This window comes from Pelodiscus sinensis, chromosome 2 (assembly GCF_052426305.1).
Source record: "Pelodiscus sinensis isolate ZL-2025 chromosome 2, ASM5242630v1, whole genome shotgun sequence".
Classification (NCBI taxonomy): Eukaryota; Metazoa; Chordata; order Testudines; family Trionychidae; genus Pelodiscus; species Pelodiscus sinensis.
The window spans coordinates 202756200-202768333 of record NC_143053.1 but is presented as its reverse complement, the minus strand read 5'-3'; the positions used below and the strand labels follow the sequence as shown (position 1 = coordinate 202768333).

The 12134-nt window shown below is 38.8% G+C and overlaps 1 protein-coding gene across 1 annotated transcript in view; it reads left to right on the top strand.

The window, feature by feature from the left end:
- Positions 1 to 12134, top strand: part of DNAH11 (dynein axonemal heavy chain 11) — a 190061-nt gene that overhangs the window by 131802 nt on the left and 46125 nt on the right. The window contains exons 50-54 of the mRNA XM_089776661.1: positions 1115 to 1276; positions 3601 to 3794; positions 7211 to 7373; positions 9881 to 10004; positions 11083 to 11225. Coding sequence (XP_089632787.1) covers positions 1115 to 1276; positions 3601 to 3794; positions 7211 to 7373; positions 9881 to 10004; positions 11083 to 11225 — 786 coding nt within the window. The remainder of the gene's footprint in view (positions 1 to 1114; positions 1277 to 3600; positions 3795 to 7210; positions 7374 to 9880; positions 10005 to 11082; positions 11226 to 12134) is intronic.

Genomic DNA, 12134 nt, shown 5'->3' with positions numbered 1-12134 from the left:
GACCCAGAGTTAGAAGATGGGTCTGGGTCATCTCCTCTAGTGACCAGATAGCAAGGATGAAATATCAGGATGGCAGGGAAAGAGGGGCAAAAATAAACACCTATATAAGACAAATGCAAGGAAAGTCCCAAATTATAGGGACATTCTGAAAATATTGGTACTGCCTCTATAAAATCGGGTCATCTGATCATCCTACCTCTTACCCCAACCCTGCCAACCACTGTTGAAGGGGGCAAGGTCCCTTTAAAAACCCAAGTGAAAGACAGTATTACAAGGACCTAGCGATAGGGATAAAGACCCTGGTGAGGGCTGACAGCATATTGAACTCTTTGATACCATGGAAGAGATTCATCTAGTTGACTACGAGTTGGCTGAGGGTCTGAGCCATTGAAGGCCTACCAAATAGTTGACAAATTACAGAGCATGACAGGGATATGAAAGGCCAGTTGTACCATACCAAGTTTCTAGGAGACCCTCCCAAGGTGAATATCCCATTACAACTCCACACAAACTTAAAAAGGAATGCCATATCATTTTGGATTTGTCTTGACTATGATAAAAAGGTGTCAATTTTTGAACAATTAGCTAGCACTTTAAAATTCTAATGTATACAAGGCAAGTCTTATTTCAGTGCATGCGAACTAGTGGAGTTGAAGCTTTGGGCTTGTATTAATGAGTTGAGGGCCCAGAAGTAAAAGTTAGTGGGTTCACCCTGGTGTGCAACTCAGGCAAGAGCTGACTGAGCTACAGCAAAAGCCAGCAGGGAACTATTTAAAGAGCTGACAAGGACCCGGGTTGCAATAGGACAGTACCTCTAAGACATTTTTAGTTACATTCGCTGCTGGCAGGCCCTCAACTCAACCAACACATTCTAAATAGCCTCTTTCTTTCTGGCCAAGAAAACTCCATTTGAGATTTTTCTTAGTGATACCTTAAAACAGGGCTATTTATTACTGGCTTCTGGTGCTGATTGTCTTCCCCATCTGGTCATGCACCATGTCCTTACACCTTAGAGAGCTACACTTCGATCTCCTTCTCTTTCGAACATTTGTTTGATGCACAGCTGCTGTGTATTTTGGATGGAGTTATATATATGTGATTGTTTTGTTTTTAGGGAATTCGGTTTGCTATGCCCGAATGTTTAAAGCAGCCAAATGATCTTGTGCATCTTTGGCTTCATGAATCTTCACGTGTTTATGGAGATAAACTAGTGGAACCAAAAGATGGTCATTTCTTTCATAAAAAGCTGATAGACACTGCACAAAAGTATTTTGAGGTAAGGATATAGATTGGAAATATCTTCTTCCGCAATGTTGATTACATTAAAGCTGTTGAGGGATATGTCAAGTTAAGTGTAACTATAAATTGCCACATACATCTCATACTGTAGCTCAAGAAATTGAAGCCAATGATTGTGCTGATTGAACATATTCCCCTTAACGTCATCTGTTAGTAAGATTTCTGTCAAGAAAAAGAAAGCACCTTGTTTATGTGGTAGTGCAGGCCTGAGCAAAATACCCTCCGCAGGCCAAATCTGGCCTGCAGATGCAGTGGGCAGTTTCAGGCAGATTCCCTGCCTGCCCCAAGCATGCTGCTGAGAGAAGCCAGGTTCTGTTTCAACAGCTGTGAGCTTTTGCACAGCTTTGGCCAATGGAAGTTGCCTGTTGTTAACAGGCAGCTTGAGAAGCACCCTCCACTCCTCTCCTCAGGCTTGTAAATATTCAAAAACCATATGGGCCCTGCACCCTAACCCTCTGCCCCCCCCCACACCACATAAGCCAAATCCTCTGCCGCCTCCTACTCCCATATCCCCTCCCAGATCCTGCACCCCAATACCCTCTTCAAGCCACAACCAAAACCCCTGCTCCCACTCCTGTACCCCAGTCCTGTGCCCGAAGTCACAATCTTCTCCTGCCATAGGTCACAACCCAACCTCGGCACCCTAGTCCCCTAATGCAGGTCACAACTGCCTCCTTCACACAAACTCCCTCCAAGACCCCACACCCTCTCCTGCACCCCAATCCCTTACTGCAAACTCCCATCTGCACCCAACTTCCATCCTAGACCCCCGCACCTCCTCCATTAATATGGAAGAGTGCAGCCCTTGACCACTTTCCAAATTACCTGAGTGCTCTCCCCCCACCCTAAAAAATTATTGCCCATTTCTGTGGTAGTGGATAATAGCTTTCCAAAGACCATAATAATAAGTAAGGCTTTTTCAGTCGGATATAATTAATTCTGGTCTCTGCATATATGATAATATTCTTATTGACCATAGGTGTGCACTTATGTTTGATGAGGGAGGATTTTCAAGTTTGTTGCACTTTTGTTAACTTTAAGCAAACACCTGAGGCCCTCCTGCAAAAATGAAGGTGGCAGTCTTCTTGATTACATGAATCTTCATATAGCTAGGTGTATCTCTGGTAACAAGTTGGCACTTACTTGATCCATTTATCATAAATTGTTATAAAAATATATTTATTTAATACCTTTGTAGCTTTTTCCTTGTCAGACTAATTTATTTTCTTTTGCATTAGAATTTTTCTCCAATAGTTTGACAGGTGATCAAAATATATGCAACTAATTACTATAAAACAATTATTATTTAATGTAAAACATTAATTATTACTTAGCTTTTAATTGTACCATTTATTTGGGCATCATATCACTTAGTTAACTATGTATGTTTTGTCCTTTGGGCAGTTGGGAATATGTCTTTTCCTCTCACTTTAGTTTGTTTTCTTTTAACAGCCCTTTCCTTAAACTTTACTATAACTATCTTTCCACTTGCCTAACATGGCATATACAACAAAGAAAATGTATATCTGTGCTGTCCATTATATCAGGCATGGCATAACATTCCATTGGAAATGTAGCACAATGTCAGCAAAATACAATGGCTGGATATTAAAGCCTGTAGTTTTTTTCCCAATAAATGGTGCATTGGTGCCCATGCCCACATGTGAATTAACTATATAGAGTCCTGTCGTTCTTTAAATACATTTATTATTCTGAAATATATCCATTATTTCCCAGACAAGGCAGTGGGATTATTATCTGAAATAGAGCTTGTCAAAAATGCACATGTATTTCATAACTCCCCTCAAATTTAAAAAAAAAGTTTGCCTTTTGTGTTCATTGTGTGTGTCACTCTCTCTCTCTCTCTCTCTCTCTCTCTCTCACTCTTTCTCTCTCTCTCTCTCTCACACACACACAAACACACACACTCTCACACACACCCTTTTTCCTCCATGTTTTGCCACTGAAAAAGAGGTAAAAAGAAGAAAATGAATAAAAGGGTGTGTGGGAAGGGAAACAAAAAACTGGAAATCTTTTGTGGGCTTGAGGTTTTCATTTATTTTATTGTTGAAAATTGGAAAATTTAAAAAAACATTAAATATTTCTTCAAAAAAATTAAGGACAGTCATTTGTCAAACAAAAAGTTTCAAATTAAAAATGTTGTCCAGCTCTCAGATGAAGCTTTCCAGCAAATCTTTTTGGCAGTATTGAAGATTTTTGCTATGGTGTTGGATCAGCCATTAAATGAAAAGTATTTCCTGTGGGGCTTTTTTGACATTTTTTTCTGTCCCCATTTGCTAGGATGTGGAAGCTAATACTCTGCTCCAGTCCCCACTCATTTACTGCCATTTTGCAAATGGGGTAGCCAACCCTCTCTACATGCCAGTCAAGAAGTGGGAAGTACTGAGGAAGATACTTACAGAGACACTAGAAAGCTACAATGAGCTTAATTCTTCTATGAACTTAGTTTTGTTTGAAGATGCCATGCAGCATTTGTAAGTAGACTTTTTGTAAAAGCCCATTGATATGTTTGTTTATGTCCACGGAGTCAAACTGAGAGGAGATACTGCTGTCAGAGAATTATTAAGTAAGAAGTTGCCTCTTTTGCCATGTTGAAGAACTTACTCTATAGATTAGTTGCATTTTTAGTAAAATTATTATACCAAGACGACCATCTAGTAGTATTCAGGGTGAGAGAACTTCACTAATAACATTACAGAGATGCAGGTCAAGACTCAGTAGTTAAGGATGAGTTTCAGTTTACCTGTAAAGCAGGGATTCAACCTCTTTGTTTTTGTATGAACCACATTTACCCTTTGAGTACAAAATGATTTTTTTCTCAGAAATTGCAAGTAAATCCACTAATTTATGTATTAAAATAATTTTTAAAATGTGTCCTTTGAAAAATTTAGTATGTCAACTTTTTTATTTAAAGAAGAGAGGGTGAAAATATGAAAAGCACAATCAGTTGTCTTTAAAAAATCAGGCTAATCTAATCTGGGACCACAGACATTAAAATTATATTATTATTATTATTATTATTATTATTATTATTATATAGTGTTCACTACAAGGCTGAGCTTAGGTTTTTCTAAAAGCCTTAGCTGCACATCTCCATACCATAACCTGTCTAGATTACGGATGTAAGGGACTAGTTTACTAGTTGACTACCGGACAAGCATATGCTTATCAAGTAGTCGAGTAGTGATTCTACTAGTCACTTCTCCCCGCCCACCCCCCGGAACATCTCTATCAAAGAGAGGCAGCAAGGGTGGGGAGCAGGAGCCAGTGATGCGAAGAGCCATCTTAAAAGCCAGTTCCCCCCAACACTGTCTCCACAGGGTGGCAGTGGAGGCAGAGGAGATGGGGGGGGGGGGGGACCAGGCCCGAGCTGGGAATCGGTTGATTCCTGACTCACGCCAGGTCCCAGATGCTGCACTTCTGCCTTAAGGTATTAAAAGTCCCAGGAGCTAACCTTGCTGCAGCTCTACAGTTTCCTCTTGTATTAACTAATCAAGTAATCGATGGAAATTCCATAGATTACTCGTTTAGCTGATTAAATGCAATTTAACATCCCTAATATAAATGTCTTGTAAACATAATCTGAACTCTGAATTTGCTTGGTTTGTAATACTAATTTACAACAACCCATAATATGTCTTACCCTTAAGTTACTAATATGTACTCTCAACTTTATATCCATCATATTGTTTTTTTCTGTGGGGATGTATATTGGAATCCAAGATGGCAGAAAAATTGCAGCACAATTTCTGAGATGCAACTTAAGCTGTAGAAGTTTATGTTTGCTAGAAATGTTTTCAGGCGGCAAAGAATTATTCTGTTGAGTCAGTGAAATGCAGACACAAAATAGCTTTTACTTTTCACTATTTAGAGCTTCTTTCTAATATAGATATTCTCTCAAGGCACATCTATACTTAGCAGACAACTGACACCACTGGTGGTCGATCTTCTAATGTTCAATTTAGTGAGTCTAGTATAAACCCATAAATCAAACACTAAGGACAGCTCCTGCTGGGATCTGGTATTCCTCCTGCAAGGAGTAAGGGAAGCTGATGGGAGCATTTGCTTCCATTGGCCTCCCACTGTGTGGAAGCCACTAGGGCTTGGCTTACGGTAATCTGACTCCAGCTACTCATTTTGTGTAGCTGGAGTTGCATTCATTAAGTCGACCTGCCTGGTCTAGTATAGACCGGGCCTCAATTAACATGCAGTTTCTCAGGGAGCTATAGTGATCACTACTAACAAAGCTAAGTTTTGTTAATGCAGTTCCTATTATTTGTGATGTCAAAACTTTGAAGATGAAAGTATTTCTCATTGTTAAATTGTACTAGTATTTCTGCCTCTTTATTATGTAGCACATGTTCAGTGGGGCAGGTACTGTGAAAGTCATCCTTAGCAGAGCAGTCCATTGAGGAAATCTCTCTCCAAACAGAGTAGGAAGTAGCTGGAATAGACAAATAATCCTACAGATACTTTCTTGGGGGGAAGTAGACTCTGTTCTCTTGATTGGGAGATTTAAGTGATTATCATAGTGCAGAAACCTTCTCTTGGAATGTTGGTAGCTCATTAACTTTCTCACTGTCTAGAGACAGCAGGTAGCATCCATGTGTGCCACGCAAACTAACAGTTTTCTTAGGAAACCTCAGGAGCAGCAACTGCTGAAAGATGCAATGGAAGCTAAATCCTCTAAATCTTTCTATTACTTTTATTAATTAATTATCAATTAAATAATTATGAAATCAGTTTAGAGGCTTGACAATGATACTTCTGCCCATGAGCTAAACATATCAGACTTGGTTTAACAGGTCTGCTGTTCTCCTTTCAGGAGGTATCCATGTTAGATATAGATACTATTTGACTGCTTTAATTAAAGAGATTCCACTCAAGAATAGTTGTCAGGAATGATTTCTGGAGTGGGTTATGATCTACTATGATGACAATTTCTAAATTATCATACAATGTTTAGAGTATTCAGTGAGGCAAATGGTTAAGGAGTCTTCAAATGCTTGTGTTACAATGCTATTAAACAGTAGTAACACTAGAATCAGATGACTGAAATCTTGAAATTTTAAAAGACAATTTTCAGGATTTTTTAAATTTTGTTTTCCTTTTTGTTTATTTTGTTTACTAGCTTAACCTAGATGATTATTTATAATGTGTTTCTTCTTTAACTTTTAGAAGCACTAATCTGTGGACAAAAATATTAAAGTACTTCCAACAGATTCTTATTAAACTAAATCATGTTTTTATGAGCCAAATTCTCATCTGGCATAAGATGGCTAGCCACAGCTCCATTGATTTCAGCTGAGTATTTGATCTATGGTTGAATATCAGCTTGGCTTAGAATGTTTTGATGATTATCAAGTTCTTTGTTCAAACTCTAAGCTAAAAATGCCAGGTGTAAATTGAAGGCTGATCTTCAAACACACTGTTTATGAAGTGATTCTGTAACAAAATTTAGTTAATCCTGTTGTTTTGGTAGTCCAGATCTCCTAATATAAATGCCTGAGATTTGCTCCTAAACACCTGATCGATGCCCATTGAAGTTAAATGAAAATCTTTTTACTGACTTTAGTAGGCATTGATCAGGCCTTTAAAATGTTGTTCAACAAGAGGTCACTGTAAAAGTTGTAAATTCAGTGAGTTTAGGTGGAGGAATGGTGCTGTATTTATGCTCTTTAGGAAAGGATGATTAAACTTATCTACCTATCAAGCTTTCCAAATACTGGAAAAAGTTGGCAATAGAAAGATGAATCAATGACAGCATGTATAAGGAGGTAAAAAGCATCCTAATGCAAAAAAAAAACAGTTTTAACCTTAAAATATATACCATCCATGAAAATTAGAAACTGAATTAATACGGTCCTTATATTCATTTTTCCATTATCAGGTGCCGCATTAGTCGTATCTTGGAAGCCCCTCGCGGTTACGCACTTCTTGTTGGAGTAGGTGGTAGTGGAAAACAAAGCTTATCTAGGCTGGCAGCATACATATGCTCCTTTGACATGTTCCAGATCACATTGAAGAAAGGCTATGGGATCCAAGACCTGAGGGTAAATAGATATTGTTTGATTTCCCCTGAGAATTAATGACTTCAAGAAGTTGCTGCTTGGAACCTGTGGGCTTACAATAAGAGTGCAGGAAGGGCTGCACAACTTGAGATTAGAGCTGGGCAAAATTTTTGAGACAAAAAAAAGGGTTATAAATACCCTAAACATTGAAAACTCTCCTCCCCCAACCCTAATCATTTCATTTGAACCAAACAGTAGTAATTATTCTCCTAACTTACCTGAAACATTAAGATAATTTTCTTTTGGGGCAACCCAAAATGATTTTTCATTGGGTAGTAAATTGAAAAATCGGTTATATTCACAGCTTATCTTTTAGCAACAAAACTTGCAATTCCTGGGGCTTTCAGTTATGCTATTTAAAATTTTCTTTAGTTCAATAGCCAAATTGAAGGGGGGAGGGTACTATTATATATTTTACAGTATTTCAGTAGTTTCCCTTAAATCTTGTGGGAATTCCTCTGCCCACCCACAACCCCTCCCTTCAAGATAGCTATTTTCTAAGCCGCAAACATCTGGTAAAAACTATGGTAATTACAATTATCTCCTTTGTTGTTTGTTTTTGGTGATCAGCTATAAGCTAATTAAGTGGAATAAAACTTTTACTTGGACTTACAGGACAGAATTCTGTCTTCTGCTGCATGTGAGCTATTTAAATTAATGGAGCTACTCATATACTTAACATTAAGCATGTGCTTAAGTGATTTGCTGGATCAGGGTTAGATTGGTGAGGACCTTGGGGACTGAGCCCTGTGTGCCCTAAGAGGGGAAGAGGTTATATAGAATTTCTTCTGCTTCACATTCCTTGTGAAGCAGCAAGTAAAGATTCCAAACCTAGTGGCCAGAGTACTGGATGAGGGTGTCTGTGTGACCCTGGTGAGTGGACTATGGCCTCAATAGGAAATTACCTGCCAGTTTGGACCAAGGTCAAGTCACCAGGGCACATGCTTCATTGGCTATAAAGTGCAAAAGTAGATACCACAGTAAGAGATGCTTCAAATCACACTCATCCCCAAGCCATCCTTTCCTGCACCAGCATGAAAGCTGATAACATACTGCATAGTGGTGCCTAGTGGGATCTGCTCTACTTCCCATCCACAGAACCTTACAAGCATATATAATAATAGAAAAAGTTAGGATTTTGCCTATAATGAATGACAAGAATTTATATTTTTATGCTGCTTTTCTTCCATATTTGAAGAATGTTGATTTGAAACCACCTAGAAGTTAGGTGGTTTGCATGCAGTTTGTAACGGCAGAATTTGGATCTCACTCAGTTGCTGTTGCTGCCTTATGGAAAACTCTATGAAGCTTTCTAGCTAGGGATGCTTCTGAGCATACAGCCATTTGGTTTTGGGTTTTGAGGATTTTTTTGGTATTGTTCAGTTTCTGTGGGAAAATAATCCTTGTACCCTGAAGTCCTCATCATCTGCTCATCTTCCTGATTATTTCTATTATTTATTGTGATATCAGATTTGGAGGACAATCACTTTAAGTGAAGACTTGGGGCTTTTCTACACTGCTCTGCAGTTTATACTACCAGGGTGTGAATGCTGGGCTGTGATGCCTTCATGTGGAAAGTGTGGGAACAAGCCAAAAGGTTCCTAGCTCACATCCGGTTTGGGGACTGTGTTAAGGTGAACAAGAAACATTAGTTCACACCCACAGCATCCACGCAGAAATTGCAGCATTGCATTTTGGTGTAAATTGCAGTTCACAGTTTGGTTTGTAAGGCTGGATAAACATAACCTCAGCTATAGCAGCAGATTAGCTTTTGCCCCCCAAGGAGCTGAGATGGGGAAATGAGGGGAAGAACCTGCTAGCCCTGTGGCTGGCTGAGCATATAAACTGTCATTGTAAATAATCTATATCACAAATGAAACAAATTAAAACACAGGTAATGTCTTCTGTTTTTCTAAATTATTCTGTATTTGCACAATACTTAGCTCAACGTAATATAGGTCCATGACACTGGGTTCCTAGATGCTACCGAAATACAAATAATAATAACATACCGTTCCCCTATTAGTGAAATCATGTACTACTTTTAGTAGCAAAACAAATAATCCTTTGCATTCATCATACAACAGGTACAATAAGAAGAATCAAAAAGATTATGCTGGCTTTTCTGTGTGATGCTCAGATGTTATTAGCATAATTAAAACTGTTTTTGAGAAGGAGTTACTTGGTAGAAGTGTTTTGATATTAGTTTCCACTATGTTAGGAAGTTTTTTTTTATTGATAGAAGCCTGTTTCACATCATTACCATTTGGTCATGTGAAAGTCACCATTCTTGTCATCAGATGTCTAAAACTGGAGGTAACCTGCTTTTATTCCTTTGGATGTAATGTGGCAAGCTAAACAGTTGTAAATAAATTGAAAGAGTTATGTAAATCAATGGGGCATTGATGTCAATTACATGCATTTCATATCTTTTCCCTCCTGTATCAACACTTTAACAAAACATGAATGATTGCCTCTTTTCCTTACAGGTAGATCTTGCCAATTTGTACATCAAGACTGGAGCCAAGAGCATGCCCACTGTGTTTTTGCTGACAGATGCCCATGTTTCAGATGAACGGTTTCTTGTGCTGATTAATGACTTGTTAGCATCAGGTGATTAAACCAACACATTTCTTGAAAGATCTTCCCCAGTGACAAATAGTCTGTGGTTTCACTGAACTTTAGAGAGAGAGATTATTTGTCTTAGAGATGTTTGCAGGGTTTGAGTATTATACTTAGTTTGCTTACGGATCCAGAGTCCTCTTCAGAAGGCTAATAACAAAATCATGTAATTCATAAATTGTGGACTTTATGCACCTGATTCTCCTCTTCACTTATGTGATTTTACACTGGTGTAATTGCATTGATTTATCTGCATTTATTCTGATTATACCAGTGGAGAAGAGAGGAGATTCAGGTTCTGTTAATATTTTAGGGTATGGATTCTGAATTTGGAGGACCTGACACTCTTATCACTTGTAATGTGGGATCATTGTTTGCAAAAGTCTGAGAACTACTGTTTTAAAGGCCATCACATGCATGGTTCATAGAAGTAAAACAGAATTTTTTTCACTTGAGAAATAATTCTCTCTTTAGATTAAAAAAAAGTAGAGGGTAACACTAAGGCTATGTCTAGACTGCAGGCTTCTTTCGAAAGAGCCTCTTTCAAAAGATCGCGTCTAGACTGCAGGCTTCTTTCGAAAGAGCCTCTTTCAAAAGATCGCGTCTAGACTGCAGGCGGATCTTTCGAAAGAGAAATCCGCTTTTTCGAAAGAGAGCACCCAGCGAGTCTGGATGCTCTCTTTCGAAGACGGCCTCTTTACATTGAAGAACGCCTTCCTTCGAAAGAGGAACTTTCGAAGGAAGGCGTTCTTCCTCGTGAAACGAGGTTTACCGCCATCGAAAGAAAAGCCGCGTTCTTTCGAAATAATTTCGAAAGAACGCGGCTTGAGTCTGGACGCAGGGAAAGTTTTTTCGGGAAAAGGCTACTTTTCCCGAAAAAACCCCTGAGTCTGGACACGGCCTAACTGTTGTTGTTTGTTTCCCTTGTGCCTACCCCAGTCATGGACCAGTACCCCCCTGTGCTAAGTCCAGACATACTTTAGTTAATAGTTTGGATTCTTGTTTTTTGGAACTTTTCTGATTCGTCCTCTCTCTCCTCCCCCTCAATCTCCCTAATGCTGTTATGTAGGAGAAATCCCGGATCTATTCAGCAATGAAGATATGGATAGCATTATTACAGGAATTAGGAATGAGGTCCGAAGCCTGGGTCTGATTGACACCAGAGAAAATTGTTGGAGATTCTTTTTGGACCGAATGCGACTACAACTGAAAGTAAGGCAAATCACACGTGATAGAAACTCTGTGAAACCAGCAGCTGGTGATGGAAAATTGGATTATTTCAATATACTACGAAATGCATTTAAAATCCAGGACACCATGCATAAAGATGCACATTTCCACATGGATAATGCTTTTCACAGTGAGCTTACATTTACATAGTAGCTTTCATGCAGAAGGAGACCAAAATAATGTACAAATGTGTTACAGACTACGGACTAATTCTTCCCTGAGTCAGTCTTGAAGTTATTGGGAGTTTTACCTGAGTATTATTGGACTAGGCTGTGACATTATATGTGAGTGTATTTAGATACATGCCTTATCAATGCTAGGACTCTAGCCATTGGGTTGCTGCACTGGTGTAAATCATGTCTGCACTAAACATTTGTACTAGTGATTTAAAATTTCACATTAGAGACCCCTTCACTCCCTATCATAATGCAGTTTGTTTTATAAATAAAATGTTGGAGCTGTTTAACACAGCAACAATACAAAGCAATTTTCGTCAGGAAGTGAAAAAGACGGCAATATCCTATGGAAATATTCATAGAATTCTAGAACTGGAAGAGCCCTCAATAGGTCATTGAGTCAAGCCCACTGCCATCACAGCAGGACTAAGCACCATCTAAATAATCCCTGATAGATGTCTGTCTAACCTGCTCTTAAATATCTTCGAACAAGGAGATTCCACAACCTCCTTAGGCAATTTATTCCAGTGTTTAACCACCCTGACAGGAAGTTTTTCCTAAGTCCAACCTAAACCTCCCTTGCTGCAATTTAAGCCCATTGCTTCTTGTCCTATTATCAGAAGCCAAGGAGAACAATTCTCCCTCCTCCTCGTAACACCTTTTTAGATACTTGAAAACTGCTATCATGTCCCCTCTCAATCATCTCTTTTCTATA